This window comes from Lactuca saligna, chromosome 8, assembly GCF_052625555.1.
Source record: "Lactuca saligna cultivar CGN05327 chromosome 8, ASM5262555v1, whole genome shotgun sequence".
NCBI classification, from domain to species: domain Eukaryota; kingdom Viridiplantae; phylum Streptophyta; class Magnoliopsida; order Asterales; family Asteraceae; genus Lactuca; species Lactuca saligna.
The window spans coordinates 59623564-59640420 of NC_136424.1; the positions used below are offsets into that span (position 1 = coordinate 59623564).

At 34.8% G+C, this 16857-nt stretch overlaps 1 protein-coding gene across 2 annotated transcripts; it reads right to left on the minus strand.

Moving 5' to 3' along the window:
- Window positions 1–905: 905 nt before the first annotated feature.
- LOC145008863 (TMV resistance protein N-like) lies at window positions 906–13922 on the minus strand. Of its 2 annotated transcripts, none has more exons than XM_078967488.1 (5): window positions 13220–13922; window positions 3871–4972; window positions 3554–3784; window positions 2044–2745; window positions 906–1950 (listed from the first exon to the last, which is right to left on the minus strand). In XM_078967488.1, exons 1-5 carry the CDS (start codon window positions 13807–13809, stop codon window positions 1405–1407), a joined length of 3171 nt encoding a protein of 1056 aa, XP_078823614.1. In that variant the 5' UTR covers window positions 13810–13922; the 3' UTR covers window positions 906–1404. The 2 variants fall into 2 exon arrangements, with proteins under 2 accessions (XP_078823614.1, XP_078823615.1); XM_078967489.1 differs by having other exon boundaries at window positions 1768–1910; window positions 13220–13915.
- Between the last annotated feature and the right edge of the window lie 2935 nt (window positions 13923–16857).

Consider the following 16857-nt stretch of genomic DNA (forward strand, 5'->3'; position numbering starts at 1 on the left):
TTCTTTACCCAATCAATCCTTTTGTGCCTGGTAGCTGAAATCCAAACCCCTAAACCTGTGAGTAAATTTAGATATAAATTTGGACTTTTATATCATGGGTATGTTTGTCTTTTATCCCAATAAGTCAATAAGTCATGGTTGGGTAGTGATAAGTGTCTGAATGAGATTAGATTTCCATTAAACCTTTATATTCCAAATAACAAATTTCACAATGTTTGTTAATTTTGAAGTGAAAGAAATTGGGAGGAAAAAAAAGAGTTCAAGTAAAGGTGAGCGCCTTCATCCATTAAGCCAAGTTTTATGGCTTAACCCATTAAGCCATTACATGTTTAGTTGTTTAGATTGAGTACTTTACCCATTCAACACATTTGATAAAAAAGAAACAAACCCTAAGTAATGTTTTTTATTTTTAATTAGGAATTAAACCTTCAGTCTTGAATGTAAATGACTCCCATGATAAACTTTAATGGGGCAAACTCCAAGTGGAATGATTTTAAACCATATATCTTCTACTATTGCTTTACCCAATAAAGTGAAGTGGAATGCTTTTAGATGATATATCTTCTATTGCTTTACCCAATAAAGTGATGTAGGTACGCCAAGATAATAACTTATTTGGGAGGAAATTAAGAACGAGAGATGATCTGATGATGATAACTTTTGTGAGTTTGTCATAGTTACCTACCAATTTGGGTAATGCACTATATTTTTGCTATAAGATTATTAGTAAAATATGCAAAGTACATTGCTATTGTGGGTAAGGAATTACAATTGGGTATAACTTAAATTTCATAAGAATATGTTCACTAAAATTATTGTTTAAACTAATGCAACAATGCACCGGCTTAAAACCCTCGTTTAAAATAGAAAGAACAACCATGACTAATAAACAAACCACCAAGGAATTGAGACTAAAGTGACTCTTCAATATATTTCACAACGTAGATTTTGGTTGAAAACAAAGAATTAATAAAAGGAAACCGGCACCAAAGATCATTTAGTAGTAATAAGAGCATCCACAATGGTGAGTCCAATAGGAGGGTTGAATGAGGTGATAATTCTAATTGTCATTCAATGGATGAAACTCTACCATAGTGAGATGTCACCTTGGCATTCAATGGATTTTGAGTTCAATGGCCATTGAACTCTTTAGTAGGAAAAAAGAAAGTTTGTTAATCTTAAATATATACAATAAATTAGCTTTTGTAACTTTCTATTGAACTTTGTAGAGTTCAATGCATTGCAGGAAAAAATTGATTGAGTTGTATGGAATGTAGAAAAATGATGTGGCAATCCATTCAACTTTATGAAGTTCAATGGATTGTGGATGTCCTAATGCAAAATAAAAAGTTGAGAGTGGTAATGAGGAACTGGTGACTAGGCAAGAGACATGTAGGAATAGGTTTACAAATGGCAGACAGGTCTCCATAAAATCTCGATAGAGGAGTTTGCATCATGTTGGATGGTAAATACCCTTCTTTCATAAACTTCCTCCACATCCCAAAATTCTGATGAACCTGCTGTTTGCATTGGATCATCTTTAGGAATGAGTACAGCCCTAAACAGACACCCATATCCATACAAATACTCATTGCATAAGGAAAACGAAATGGTATTATATGTTGAATCCAAGCATCCGGTGTGCCTCAATGAACTAAATGAAACATATCCTACACATGTCTCTCGAGAATGATCATCAGGCCTTTCATTAGACTCCTTTGAAAGCTGAGATTGAAAATCTTCATCTAAGCCATGCTTCATACTTATATTAATTTCCATATAAATGGCTTCAGATTTGACGAACATCAAAATCCCAGAAAAGTGATTGTACCAATCATGTGGAAGCAACATATTATAAGTCTTCACCCAGTCGACCCAAACTATAGGTAACCCCATCCAAATGTCAATGTCTGAAATAGTGATATTGATAAAGTAGTGTTTGGCGTTTCCCTGCCACAGTACACATTTGTTTATGATTAATCTTATTCTTCTTATGTTAGGGTTTATATGCATAGAGAATGAAACTCAAATTAAAAGACAAACCTGGAGCATGGAGTCTAGTAACATGTCACCAAAATGTGGACCAAGGTTGTTCTCCTCTGAAAGTGAGACTTTCCACAAGCATTTGCAGTTTGAAATGTCTCCAAGGGTTTCAAGTGACCTACAACCATCCGCTATAACAACAGCTATACTTGATGGAAGATCCGACGATTCTACAAGGTTATAGCATTGTGATATGTTGAGATATTGGAGCTGAGGAACTCGCAAGAGATTAAAATCCAAACGTACAAAACTATTTCCTGTTAGATTGAGTTCTTGCAAGTTGGGTAACTCCCAAACAGCAGGAGATCCGATGACTCCATCTGCCAATTTGAACCACCTGAGATCCAGCTTTCTTAAGCATTCACTAGAAAACCATAGCCCTATGTAGTTCATGTTTTGAGGTACAAACTTCTCCATATTTTGTTGGATCTTTGAAAGATTATTAACTGTACTGCATCCTGAGAGTACAAGAGTCTCCAGATGCTTCATCTGGGTAATGGGAGGAAGCATCGGAAGATTGTCGCAACTCCGTATCTCTACACAAACAAGGTTTTCCGACTGTCCAAATGATGGATGAATCTCTTCTAAAAGCGGAGAATCATAAACCATCAATCTTTCAAGGTTCGGAAGCCCATTAAAATCAGGTGTCTTGATTAGGTTCCGCAAGTGTTCAAGATTGATCATCCTCAAATTTGGTAGATACTGTGTACACAAGTGCACATAACTCAAAACTTTGCCAACGGTTCATGGAATATAGGTATATGTATATTTTCGGTTTCAGCTTTAATTAAACGAATAAAAAAAAAGTGAAATGAAAAAAAATTAGAACAATAAAATCGAAAAATAAATTAATTTAAACAGATTCGGTTTCAACTTTAATGCTTTAAAGTTTAAAAAGCATGGGTCCAGTTGTCAACCGGAATGGACTAGATTATGAATCGATATTTGCAAAAATAAATACTGAAAACAAAACAAACTACCACCTTTAAATAAGTACATAAGCAAAATCAAGAACCAAAACCCAACCAAACATAGTTGCATATGCGTCCAGTTTAGTTTGTTAGGTCCTGGTTGTATTTTTTTCGGTCTTGTTGATCCTAACCTAGTTTTGGACCTCAAAGGAGATATGAAATTATATGTTTATAGTTGAGAGCTTGCATTGTATATTTAATAAAGGTTTTATAAATGAGTCGGTTGCATACTGCATGTCCGACAAGTGTTGGATAATGCGATGTATAAGTAATCTTCCCAACTATCATATGTATATAACATTAACACCAACTTTCTAATAAAATTATTAATAGTCACTTCATAAAAATAAGCAAAAGCTAATAACATTTAATAAATCATATATTCGTCCTAATAAGAACTTATCATTTTATGATTACCGAGATATATTAAAATCAGCCATTTATAGACACATTTGCTTCTTAGACACACAGACACATTAGATAGATATTAAAATTTTAGTCATTCACTTTGCTTTCATCCATTAAATAATAAGAATTACTTTGTAACCCTCCCAAAGTTGTTTTGCATTGAGAAACCTCAGTGTTAGACAACAAAGCTCCCTTGGTGGAAAATTTCCTGGCATTATAATTAATAGTGGAGTCTCAAACAATGCTTCATAGTATTCCAAACTAATCGACCGAAGTTTCTTCATTTTTGCTACGACATGATAAACATGTGATTTGTCACTCCTTAAATACAAAAGATTTATAGCTTCGATCTTGTCAAGGTTCTGGAATAGATGAACAAAATGGTTTCAGGATCGAGTTCAGTGGTTAACTATACATATATATCATGAATAACTAGTTTAACGATTACCGTTGTTGCATCCATAGCACATATTTTTAGAACATCCTCCACCTTCCACACTCTACTATGTTTTTCAGGATTCTTCGGGTGTTTCCCTCTAACAATGTAGTGTCCCATTTCTTGCACCAGATCATGCATATCAAACCTTCCATCTGAAATTGTTATGAGGGCCTTTTGTATCAACACATTTATGCCTATAACAGGGTGAAAGCCACAAGCATCAACCTTCATCATTATACGTTCATCTTTATACACCCCTCTGAAGAAACATGCAATGTCCAAGAACAACTCTCTCTCTAGGTGTGTAAGTCCATCAAAGCTGAGTTTTAGCTTTTCCAAAATATCAGTCTCTGGGATTTCTTTCAATCTAGCCAAAGCACTCCTCCACTCATTTGTCTCTTTGTCACATAGAAAACGACCGAGAACTCTAAGTGCTAATGGGAGCCCACAAGCATATGAAACCACATCTTTTGAAAGCTGCTCATAATCTTTTATACGTCTATAACCCTGGGGTGCATGCTTACAAAAGAGCTTCATAGCCTCATCATCGTTTAACAAGCTAATATTGTGTATCACATCTACTTTGTGTCCAGTTAATATATGTTCATCTCTAGTGGTGATTAATATCCGGCTTCCTTCACCGAACCAATCATGTGATCCAGCTAACTCTTCTAGTTGCTCAAGCTCGTTGACATCATCAAGGACAATCAACACCTTTTTATGTTGTAATCTATCCCTTATCATGCGTCTTCCTTCTTCAACTCTCCCTACCCCCACTTGATTTTGTTTCAAAATACCACAAAGAATTTTTTCTTGCAAGTTTTCCAAACCGTTCGTTTTACTGGATTCCTCCCGGACATTTTTTAGATAGCAACAACCATCAAACTTTCTAGAGATATCATCATAAATAGAAGAGGCAAGAGTAGTCTTGCCACCACCCCCAACCCCCCATATTCCAATCATCCTCTTACCACCAAACCCAATCTGCAACTTTGACATCAAATCTTGCATACGAACCTTCATTCCAATCAGGTTGTCATCCTCAACTAATGTTGGATGCAACTTTTGTGAAATTGTCTCAACAATTTCTTCAACAGCCTTCGACTGATCCCTGCACATTAGATATAGAAGGATAAGCAACACACATTGACATGTAATTGTCACAACTGGAAATTTTGTGTCTTGTAAACTATACACTCAGGCTAAAGGGAATCAAAAGCTTAAGAACATGTGTAACACCCATGATTGTGACAACAAAATTTCAATCAAATACACCATACAATCATTTCAAATAGTCAACAAACAATTAGAAACCCTAGAAGTTCTTATTTAGGTCCACTTTGGACTAGAACTCCCTTATTGGATCCAAATGGACCAATAAGCTTCCAATTAGACTATCATGGGCTTAGAACCCTAATTGGGCTCTAATTGGACCCACATCCATTTATTTCAATATTATGGGCCATATTGGGCCTAGAATGAAATAAATTGAAAGCTTTGATCCATGATTAACCTAATCTAGCTTATTAAAGCATAAAAATCACAATTTTATTTTATAAGGCCAATAAATACCTAAGATTAACTCTAATAGTGGTCTTAGGGGCAAGGGCCCAATTTTTTTCTTTCCCTCCCAAAAATCTCGGCCCAAGGCCCAAATCCAAGAAGATAAGAAGAGAATTGACTTTAGTATGCCACCTCATTATTGTCCCTTGGATATCCATGCAATTTAGTCCATATTTCCATGCAACATCACTTCAAAATCACTTCTATCCTCTCCTCTCTCTCACTCTCGGCCATACTCACACACACACACTCACAAAAATCTCTCAAGCTCTCTCAAGAACATCCCTTCCTCTCCCCTCAAAATCTCGAAAATTAGGAAGCATTCAAGAAGAAATTTCCACAAATTCTTCATCTAAGGTAAGATTATGCTTGGATCTATGAATTAGATTCTTTTTGTTATCAAAATCTTTTCCTAATCCATGCAAAAATCATGATCTTACACCCTAGAAACACTCAAACTCGAGATCTTCAAGGAAAGAGTGCTAAGGCCAAAAATCACCAAGTGTTCTTCCATATTCTCTTCAAAAACCGAAACTACATCCTAAGGTGAGCTTCATACCCCCTATTTTCGGTTTTCATGAGTTTTTTTTTTTTTTTTTGGGGGGGGGGGGGGGGGAATACAAGTGAAAGTGTAGATCTATATGTATTTTGTATGCTTTGTATGATTCCATGCTTATATGTGTGCTTTTTGTGTGTTATAATGTTGGATCTAGCCATAAAACCCCTCAAAACCGAAATATACCTCAAGTTAAAAGACTCTAGCATCAATTATATTTCTACATACAAAGTATTTCTAGAAAAATGGCTATATGGTTTAGTAACAATTTCTTTGAGCTAAAAACACCATTTTTGGACCTAAAATGCGAAAAATACAAACTTTAAGGGCCTAAATTGACAAATCACGAATTCTGATGGTTGAACTATGTCAAAACAGTTTCAATAAAGCAATTTCTGGAAATATACTCATTTAGAGGATTAAAAACATAAACTTCAAGCTTAATGGGCTAAAAATGACATTTTAGGCCCAATGAGGCCCATTATGCGAGATTTTCTGTTTTGGAGGGTCAAAACTGTATTTTTCTGTAAAACAGTGGACTATAAGTGTTCCAAGTCCTTTTCAAAGGTTTAAAATGCTTTTTAAATTTAAAAGGGACTAAAGTTGCAAAAAAATTTCAATTTGGGCCAAAATTGTCAAACTTTCGAAAAAGAAGGGTTATAACCGAGAAAAACTGAAATTCAGGGACTTAAGCTGTTTTCTATGAAAAATATGCTGGAAAATACTTATTTCAATAATTTTTGGTATTAAAATGTCAAGAAAATTGATTTAAGGACCAAATCGGAAAGTTTTTAAATAAAGGGTTGAAAAAGTAAATTTTTACAAATAATGAGGGGCTGAAAACAGAAAAAAATTCTCAAGACTAGTTCAATACATGCAATTTGATCAAATGATGATACCACGACTATCGACGAAATACAATACATTACAACACCAAAAGTCGTTGTCAAACGAATTGGTTCGGTCTCGAACCAATAAAAATCCGAAATTACTAACACGACGACACTATGACATTACGACATTACAATAACGATTGGGAAGTCACTATACATGCGAGTGTGCACAGACGTCTACGCACCACCTTTGGGCCCCAAAAGTGTAAAATCTTGTTCGTTGAGCCTAGCTAGCCCAATGACCTGATCTTAAGGCCCGAAGACCTCTCTCTTACGAAGTGTTGGGTTTTACCGACCCGACATAACGTAAAAGGACTTTCAATGGCTCGTATACTACTGGTCCCCAAGGGTCCTTTGGTATTGCTAGTAAAGTCTACATTTTCATGCGAGGCGGGTCTGGGACCCCTCGTACCTTTTATCCCCAACCGGCTAATGGAGTTACTGAGGCCTTCGTGTCCTCATTCTCTTCGGATGTGGGACTACACGTAGTCAGGGCGGTTGGAGAACGTGATTAGTACGGACGACGCCTACGGGATCGTTAGTATCGCTATAGACTAGTCGTTTGTGTAACGTGTGTTTGTAGCAAATAATCATGCTCAACAATAATCCAACGTCGCCTGGTACCGACAACTTCACACGTTGCAATTGTTTCAATGTACGAATTAGGAAAACATCGGGCTTTCCTAGGGTATTTCAATACATACGGATTCGGAATACACACAAATTTTAAATGAACAAATTTTACAAGTATAGAAACAAACAAGCATACCTATGGATCTTCACACATTTTTGACTTTACTATTTTCAGAAAATATCGGATTTTCTGGTGTTTCTCAAAACATTACAAACATTGGATTTCAAACATTACTTATGAACTCACCAACATTTCATATGTTGACGTTTTTCAAAATACTTGTATTCTCAGGTAACAGATAAAGTGGAGGATGAATTGTACTCTAAGACGTTTTGCTATGGTTTAATTTAGTATCAAATAGTTATTTTTGAGAATGTCATGTTTTGGAACAATGTAATGGATGTAAACACTACCAGTTGTATCATTCCAAATGTTGGTGATGTATAATGTTATGTTTCATGTATATGCATTGTGATGGTATTCAATTGAGTCACGATAGCCCTCGGACGTTTCCGCCGTCTGGTTCGGGGGTGTGACAGTAATAGACAGTATATATTTACGATATTTAACAATATTTGATTTATGTTATTCTAGATGGTACTAAAGTCTAATATCTAGTCTTATATATAGGACCTCTATTGTAATCTTCAAATCTTAAGAATAATACAAAATCATTCGGTGGCTTATTATGGAATCAGAGCCGCCACAGCCTCTGTAACCCTAAATCACCGATTATTTATTTTTTATTTTTCTTTCTTTCAATCATTCTTCAATGGCGATGATCCAATCCTTTACCAATGTTGAGAAAACTACTCACAAATTCGCCTTTAAACTCTCACCCAACAACTACGGATTCTGGAAGAAAATAATTCAGCCCTTCTTGGTCACCAATCGTCTATTCGGTTATATAGATGGTATCATCCAATGTCCTCCATCGAAGACAGTTGCAACTACTGACATGGCCTCCACCGGTAACCCTAGCTATCTTCATTGGATTACCAATGATGCACACGTGCGGATGCTTCTTTCCTCTACTATTTCAGAAGCTTCCTATCAACATGTTCAAGGTGCAACTTCCCGGGATCTATGGCTCTCCCTTGAAAGAGCCTATGCCCCCAACAACTCTTCTCGTGAATACACATTGAAGACTCAACTTTTGAAGATGGATATGAAGGGTGATGAAACATCATCCGCGCATCTCACTCGAGCACAGGAATATGCAACCGCTTTAGCCAATATTGGAGAACCCGTAAAAGACAAAGACCTGACCATGCTAGCCATCTCCAATCTACGTGATGAATATAATGGACTAAAGTCAAATTTGTTGGCTCGTTTCCCTCCAATAACCTTCCATGAACAGCATGGGTTATTAAGTGATCATGAGTTTATGATAAATCGATCACTTCCATTAGTCCCCCAGGCCTTCACGCCTGCTATCCCACCTGTTTCATGCCTCCCAGTTTCCCCACCAGAACAATTAACTACTTTACAACAGCTGGCAGCCCAACTTGGCTACCAAATCAGCCCTATTGTGGCTACAAACAATCAGCCCCATGCCTTTTATACCAACCGATCTTCAAACAATTATCAGGGCTAGCATCGTGGCAACTCTTGTGGCAACTACAACTGAAATCGTTATGATTTACACGCTTCTAGTTCCGATGGTAACACTCGTCAACCTTAGTTTGTTTGGGCTTCAACTCAGAATATGGTGTATGGCCACTGTAACCGGTGTGGCATAGGTCATATTCCAGCCCAATGCCCAAATCAACCCACTTCAGCTTCAACACGTAACGTGTCACAAGCCAATTATGCAACATTCTCAGAAAATGGCTCGACTGTCGGTTCAACATGGTTTCTCGACACTGGGTCAAACAGTTGTTGGTGATTTTATATCATCAAATATTATTTAAGTGTAATAGGATTAAATTTGTTGACCAAAAGTGATCTTGTTGAATATTGAACAAGTTAGGATGGTGTAGGAGTGCACACTTGTTAAAGTTTTTCAAGATTTAAAGTACATTGCTATTTAGGGGCGAAGCCCCTAAACGAACGGGGGTCCGGGGCAGCACCCCTGGGAGTGGGGTCCTAGGGGCGGCAGCCCCTGGCGGGGTCCAAGGGGTAGAGCATGACATCCGTTTAATGACAGTTTGGTAGTTTTATGACAGTTTGTAACTGTCTGTTGATAGTTTTCAGACAGGATTGATATATCCGTTTTTTGGTCAATATTCTGGTATATGTTGAAGAACATTTTCATATACATTCTCAAATTTCATTCTCAGAATTTCATCCAATTGAGTGTTCGATCTGTACCATCGAAATACTTCAATTTGATAGTGAATCACGACTTTCAGAGAATCCAAGCAATCTATTCATCCATTTTTCTAACAATAGTCACATTACACCCGACTTCACAGCTTTAGACAATGCTGATGCTTACAATGGCAACAATTCTCTTCATGTTGGTGACGGTAATCTTCTCCCTATTTTTACATTGGTTCACCTAAACTATACTCCCACAACAAAACATTTAATCTATCTAATGTTCTTTATGTCCTTGAAATCAAAAATAACCTTTTATATTATCAACAATTTTGCTTAGATAATTACGTGTTCTTTTAATTTCATTCGTCATTTTTTGTTGTGAAGGACAAGTCTACACGTTCCAACCTACTCATGAGACCAAGTAATCAAGGGCTATATTCGTTGTGTCTACCAAAATTGAAGTCTCTTCCTCATATGTCTTTCACTGCCACCAAAGCATCATCAACCACTTGGCATCATCGTCTTGGGCACCCTCATGCTCGTGTTTTTCAATCAATTATTTCTCGTAGTCTTTTACTTATTTCTTCACATGTAATTTCCTCTTTATGTTCTAGTTGTCAAATGGGGAGATCCTCAAAATTGTCATTGCCATTTTCAAATTATCGTAGTAATCATGTTTTGGATTTAGTTTATTGTGATGTTTGGGGCCCCGCCCCATCTACTTCTTTTAGTGGTCACCGATATTTTTTGTTATGCGTTGATCATCATTCACAATACATGTGGTTTTACCTATTAGCTCAAAAATCAGATGCTTATATCACTTTTAAAAAACTTTTTTCTCATGGTTGAAAGACAATTTACAACAAAACATAAACAAGTTCAAACCGATTTGGGGGGGGGGGGGGGGGGGGGGATGAATTTCACAATCTTGCATCTTTCTTTACTTCTCTTGGTATAATCCATCGCCGCTCCTGCCCTCACACAAGTGCCCAAAATGGTCTTGTTGAGCGACATCACCGACATGTGGTAGAAACGGGCCTTGTATGGATTAAAACAGGCATCGAGAGTGTGGTTTGAACGACTCTCTACAACCTTACAGTCTCTCGGTTTAGTTGGTTCTAAAACCGATCCCTCATTGTTCATCCTCAAGAATAGAGGTACCTTAGTCTATGTTCTTGTTTACATGGATGATATTATAGTTACCGGGAATGATCCTCAAGCAATCACAGGTGTTATCTCTAAATTAGGATCAACGTTTGTTGTCAAAGATCTAAGGAACTTACACTATTTCTTGGGCCTTGAGATTGTTTCTCATGGAGGGATTTGCCATCTACTTGGGTTCCAACTTAATATCGTGGAATGCTTGCAAACAACGTACAGTTTTTAGATCTTCCCCTAAATCTGAGTATAAAGCACTTGCCGACACAGTTGCTGAGATAACATGGCTAGAAGCTCTCCTAAACGAGCTTGATATTACATCTAAAGTCTCTCTCATGCTTTTGTGTGATAACTTGGGGGCCACATATCTTTCCGCCAATCCTGTGTTTCATGCACGAACAAAACATGTAGAAGTGGACTACCATTTTGTACGAGAAAAGGTTGCTCAAGAAAGTTGCTAGTTCAATTTATTTCCACACATGATCAAGTTGCCGATATGTTTATGAAACCACTTCGATCTCAAAGATTTTTGATGCTAAGGTCCAAGGTCGTTCCCTGCCCTCAATTTGCGGGGGGATAATAGACAATATATATTTAAGATATTTAACAATATTTTATTTATGTTATTCTAGATGGTACTAAAGTATAATATATATATATATATATATATATATATATATATATATATATATATATATATATATATATATATATATATATATATCCTCTATTGTAATCTTCAAATCTATATATATATATATATATATATATATATATATATCCTCTATTGTAATCTTCAAATCTTAAGAATAATAAAAAATCATTCGGTGGCTTATTAACATGGACAAAAAGAGGTCTGGTCCAATCTTCCATGTTCCATGAAATAAGGGAAAGGAGTGCTAAATATCTCTTAATTACATTTCACATTCAAATAGAACTTGTAAAGTTAGTATCATAAGTAGTTCTAACAATTTTCATGAAAAAGACCAAATAGATCCATGCGCAGGAAAATGCAAAAGATAGTGGGCTTGTCGTTAGAAGTGCCAGTGATGGTAAGTATGAACATAATATTACAATTGAGTGAAGTCCATCATAAAACTTAGTTTGAGCTTATATATAATCCTATGATTTCCGATATCTTTTAATTTGGAGAAGGAAAACGATCCACTAATTCTTATCTTTGACTTATAGAAAAGAATCTAAAATTCTTATGAGCTAATGAAACCCCATTAGCATAAGAAATTATATATAATGGACCTGTGAAGAAATCTCACAATCTTCTATACGTAGTACTTAATTATATCCCCTGTGCATGTGGGATATTATATATATGCTGATGATTTTTTTTTATCAAAATATATACATTCAACACAAAAGTGAAAAGTCATATAAATTTGAGAAAATGACACTTTAGCCCTAAAATGTTTCGGAATCAGTCTAATCAATCCCTAAGCTTATGGACTGATTGGTCTACCTGATTAGACAAACTCCAAAAACATAGTAGGGCTAAAATGTAATTTCCCCTATTAAATTTTATGAATTGTATTGAAGGAAAGAATACAAGGAAAACTAGAAAAAAAAAAGTGCAAAATATAATAAGAGAAGCAAATTCTAAGTTTATATATAAATAAAAAGAATTTAAATAAAATTATATAACTTGATTTATGGTGATGTTACCGGCGCATGAATCGATGCTGTTTTCACGAATATTTTAGTTAGAATAGCAGGCCGGGCCCTATGTGTGTCTATGGAAGACTTGTATAGCCTTAACGTGATAATAAAGGGCACTATTGTGCAAAAAATATATTTTTGCAACATAATTGTTACGAAAATAACTACAAATATATTATACATGTACGTAAATCATAATCATCCCAACTTTCTTATTTCCAAACAACATAAAAAACTTTGAAAATACCAAAAAAAAATTATAATAGATAATATTCCTAAATCCTAAATTAGAATCATGAAATATATTCAATCAGTCAGTATATTCATAACTGATAAGCAGTGTATTCCACTGTCGTTTTACCATTTATAATGCAGCAAAAGTAAAATAAAAATGAAAATAGATTTGAAACCAAAATATGAAGTAGAACAAAACAAAAATGCAAAAAAGTTTTACACTTCCTTTTTGCATCTATATGCAGTTATTCTCTACAAATATGCATGCATTTAATCATAAATAATTGGCCTTATCATTTAAATGATTATACGGTTCAGAATAAATGTGTTGCAGCTGACACATATTTACAATCATAAAAGAGCAAAAACAAAGAAGATATTTACCTGTTGGCAATAAACCATCCAGATATGTTACTTGCATCCACGATTGCTTTTCTCCATGATTCAACCTTTGTCTTATTCTCCGAGTGCTGTTTGGTATATTCTTCATCATATTCCCTTTTTCGTTCAAACGGTGCAAATAACCACCCACAAGGGTCAATTATAAATGCCTGAACCAAAGATTTGATTTTGTCAGTGTTCTTGAGCTCGTGTTTGGCAAATGCTTCTCCATATTTTTCTTTTTGATTTCGCACATAAGACGGATCCACGTCGTAAAATATAGGCATAACGATTTGGCCTCTCGTTTCCTTGCATTCCATAATATGTGAAAGTTCCTCTAAACACCATGATGAATCTGCATAATTTTCAGAGAATACGATGACAGCAAGTTGTGATCCCTCGATAGCCTTCATAAGGGCTGGACTGATCGATTCGCCACTAGGAAGTGTTTCATCATCCTTGTAAGTGTAGATCCCTTTTTCTACAAGAGCTTTGTAGAGATGGCCCACAAGATTCTGACGAGTATCTTCTCCTCTAAAACTAAGGAAAACATGGTACTCCCATGGCTGAGATGATGATGATGAAGATGCCATTAATTTGTGGATATGTTGGGATAGAATGTGTGTGGTTTAAGCACCTCAATGGAGCTTTATATAAAGAGAAGTGAGTTTCCAAGAAATTTCCAATGACGTCTATTAAAGAAAATACAGATGAAATTTCTGGATGGGACCATTTTCATTTGAAACAATGAAATGGAAATAAAGGAGGCTTTTTGTTAAACTTGGAATTTTTTATTGTGAAAATAGAATGGGAAATTATTTTGTCACATAATAGAAAGAAAACTAGTACAACTTTTTGTCCAGAGGGTTTTTTTTGGTCCTGCTAAAAAAAAAAGGACCTTTTGATCCCTAAAAACGCAATAGTATGATGTCAAGCATTATGCTTCACTAGTTTTAGCTATTTTCCAAAACACGTGAAGAGATCAAATGCAAAGATTTAGAGGGTGTTTGGTTTAATTTTTAAAATGATTTTTTTGACTTTTTTTTTTTTTTTTTAGAAAAAGTCATAAAAATGTTTGGGAAGATGAGAAACACTTCTCAAAATGATCTTTTCCAATAGAGTAAATTTGATCTTTTTGAAAAGTCAAGAAATCATGATTTTTGTAATTTTTCAGCAGTGTTAAACATTAAAATTACTTTTATATCTCCATCTACCCTCAATAAATATGTAAACATGTCATTTTTAATCATTTTTCAAGTAAAAATTAAACAAAACACTTTAACTTTTGATTTTTCCCTTAAAAAAAATTAACTTTTGTAAAAAATCCTTTTATAAGAAGGACTTTTGCCCCCCACAAAAAACACTCAATTAAGATTATAATATCATAAAAGAAGACACCATTTACGAAGTTCAACTCGGTCCCAAATGCCAATAAATAATAGGACTCAAGAGTAACGGGAGATGTTTTCCAGTTGATCGAAGAGTGCCTCTCAAATTTAACGGGAGATGTTTTCCGTTTAGATTCAACCTCCACTTTCAGAATTGGATTAGAGAGAAAAAGATAGGTACAGATTTGAAAGAAGTGATAAATAATCAGAGCATAGAGATCCGGATTGGAAGCCCATGGAGTCATTGTAGAGTGGTGACTTCTCTGTATCTCAATTTAGGGTTTTCGTAGCTAAGTTTGTTTTCGAATCGATAACAGAAACAGAAATCGGGGATTTTAAGTAACTTGACCCACCAAAAACCACTGCTAGGTGGGTGGGTGGGTGGGTGGAAGGGGGGGGGGGGCATCACCGGTGGGGACGTGGAAGAAAGGGAAAGGGAGAAGGGACGGTGGTTGGTGAAGACGATGGTAAGAGTTCTACCGGCGTGTGAGGAAGACGGAGTGGAGGTGGGGGTGCTACAGGGTTGCGGGTCCCAAAATCTATTATAAATGTAATTAATGTATAATTTAAAATAATATATGTTTATAGAAAAATTAAGTAAAAACTTATGTTATTATTTTATTTAAAATAAGTAATACAACCTTATTAGAATTTAGAGATGGAGAGAGCAGAGAACATACGATGATACGGAATTATGGACGCCATCCACTTCTCTGGATCCTTATTTCATATTCTCATCCCAATTGTTGAATATAAATGAATCTTTATTGCAACCGTCAACAGGGATTAGGGATCCCATCTCAACGGGAAATCGAAAGTTTTTTTTTTTCTTTTACTATGAAAACTTTTATGCAAAGAAAAAACTTTAAATTTCAATTTTACTAACATAATTTTAAAAAATTTTAAAAACATAAAAAATCTCAAAATTTTCATAAAAACTATAAACAATTTTTCTACCAAATTTAAATACATAAATAAAAATCAAATATAAAAAAAATATATATTAAATTGATATTTAGTGAATAGATAAATGAAGGAAGAAAAGAATGTATACACGAGGTTAAATTAGATAAAAGAAAAAAGGGAAAATAAAATTTCAACAAAGTAATTACTATTAAATTGAGTTACTTTGATCAAGTTTTAAGTATTATAAAATATACTATAAATATACATTTTATATTATTTTTATATATGAATATATACTAGGGTCAAAGATATGGGTATCTCATTACCATCCTTACTTTTTTATTCGAGGATTCTCTATCCGTGATTAACTTGGTGATTCTTCAGTCAAAACGGGTGTGAGTTTTAGGTGACGTTTGGTTCGTATAATGTTTTTGAAGGAATTGGAATTTATTAAGGAATTCCAGTCTGTCAGGAATTCGAGTATGGGTTTTTTTTCATCCCTAATTGTAACGTCCCAATTTCACAATGAAAATTTTTCATTTTTATATAAGTAAAGTTTCCTAATTATAAATCCGTTATGAAGAGAACTGCTTATTTTAAATACATTTATTAGAGAAAATCAGAGTAATATTAAGGTGCAAAATCTTCATTGTTGTTGGTGAATGTGTACAATCACTCATTTGCCTTCTCATGATAACCTATGATACATAAACCAATAAAAAACTGGGTAAGCATAAAGCTTAGTAATTTTCCCCTAAATACCTTATATAGTAAACATACAACCATGCATAACAGCCCACAACCTCCCGGTTGGAATGCCCATGCCCAATCAGTCCTTAGATTGGATTGCCAACATGCAACGGGTCCAATATGCCATCGGGCTAAAATAACCAAGGTTTGTTGGCCTATCGCCTCAACCCAACCGCTCTTCCCGAACCTCCGTGCCAACGGCTTACAGCCGGCCCGCACCGGATGTCTTGGACTACAACATAAAATAGGACCACCTCTACCCACTACTACCATATGTCGATATATATATATATATATTAGGTTATAACCCGTGGGAACCACGGTTATAAAATAAATTAAATATTTATAAAAAAACTTATAATTACTAATCAATTATTGTAAATAAATTATTAATTAAGATATATATATATATATATATATATATATATATATATATATATATATATATATATATTTGTATTTATATAAAATTAAAATCATTGTTTTAAATGAAAATGTGAAATATATTTTGAAGATATATATCAGACAATATTTATTTGTGAAGTAATGAAGAAAAATAACAATAAATTCGTGAATATTCACTACAGATGAGGTAAA

Excerpts from the sequence above, each read along its gene's own strand:
- LOC145008863 (XM_078967488.1), bottom strand. The coding sequence starts at position 13,809 with ATGGCATCTTCATCATCATCATCTCAGCCATGGGAGTACCATGTTTTC. Across the intron at positions 3,785-3,870 it reads GTGCTATGGATGCAACAACG|AACCTTGACAAGATCGAAGC; the intron begins GTAATCGTTAAA and ends CATCTATTCCAG. Across the intron at positions 2,746-3,553 it reads AACTTTGGGAGGGTTACAAA|TATCTACCAAATTTGAGGAT; the intron begins GTAATTCTTATT and ends TTGTGTACACAG.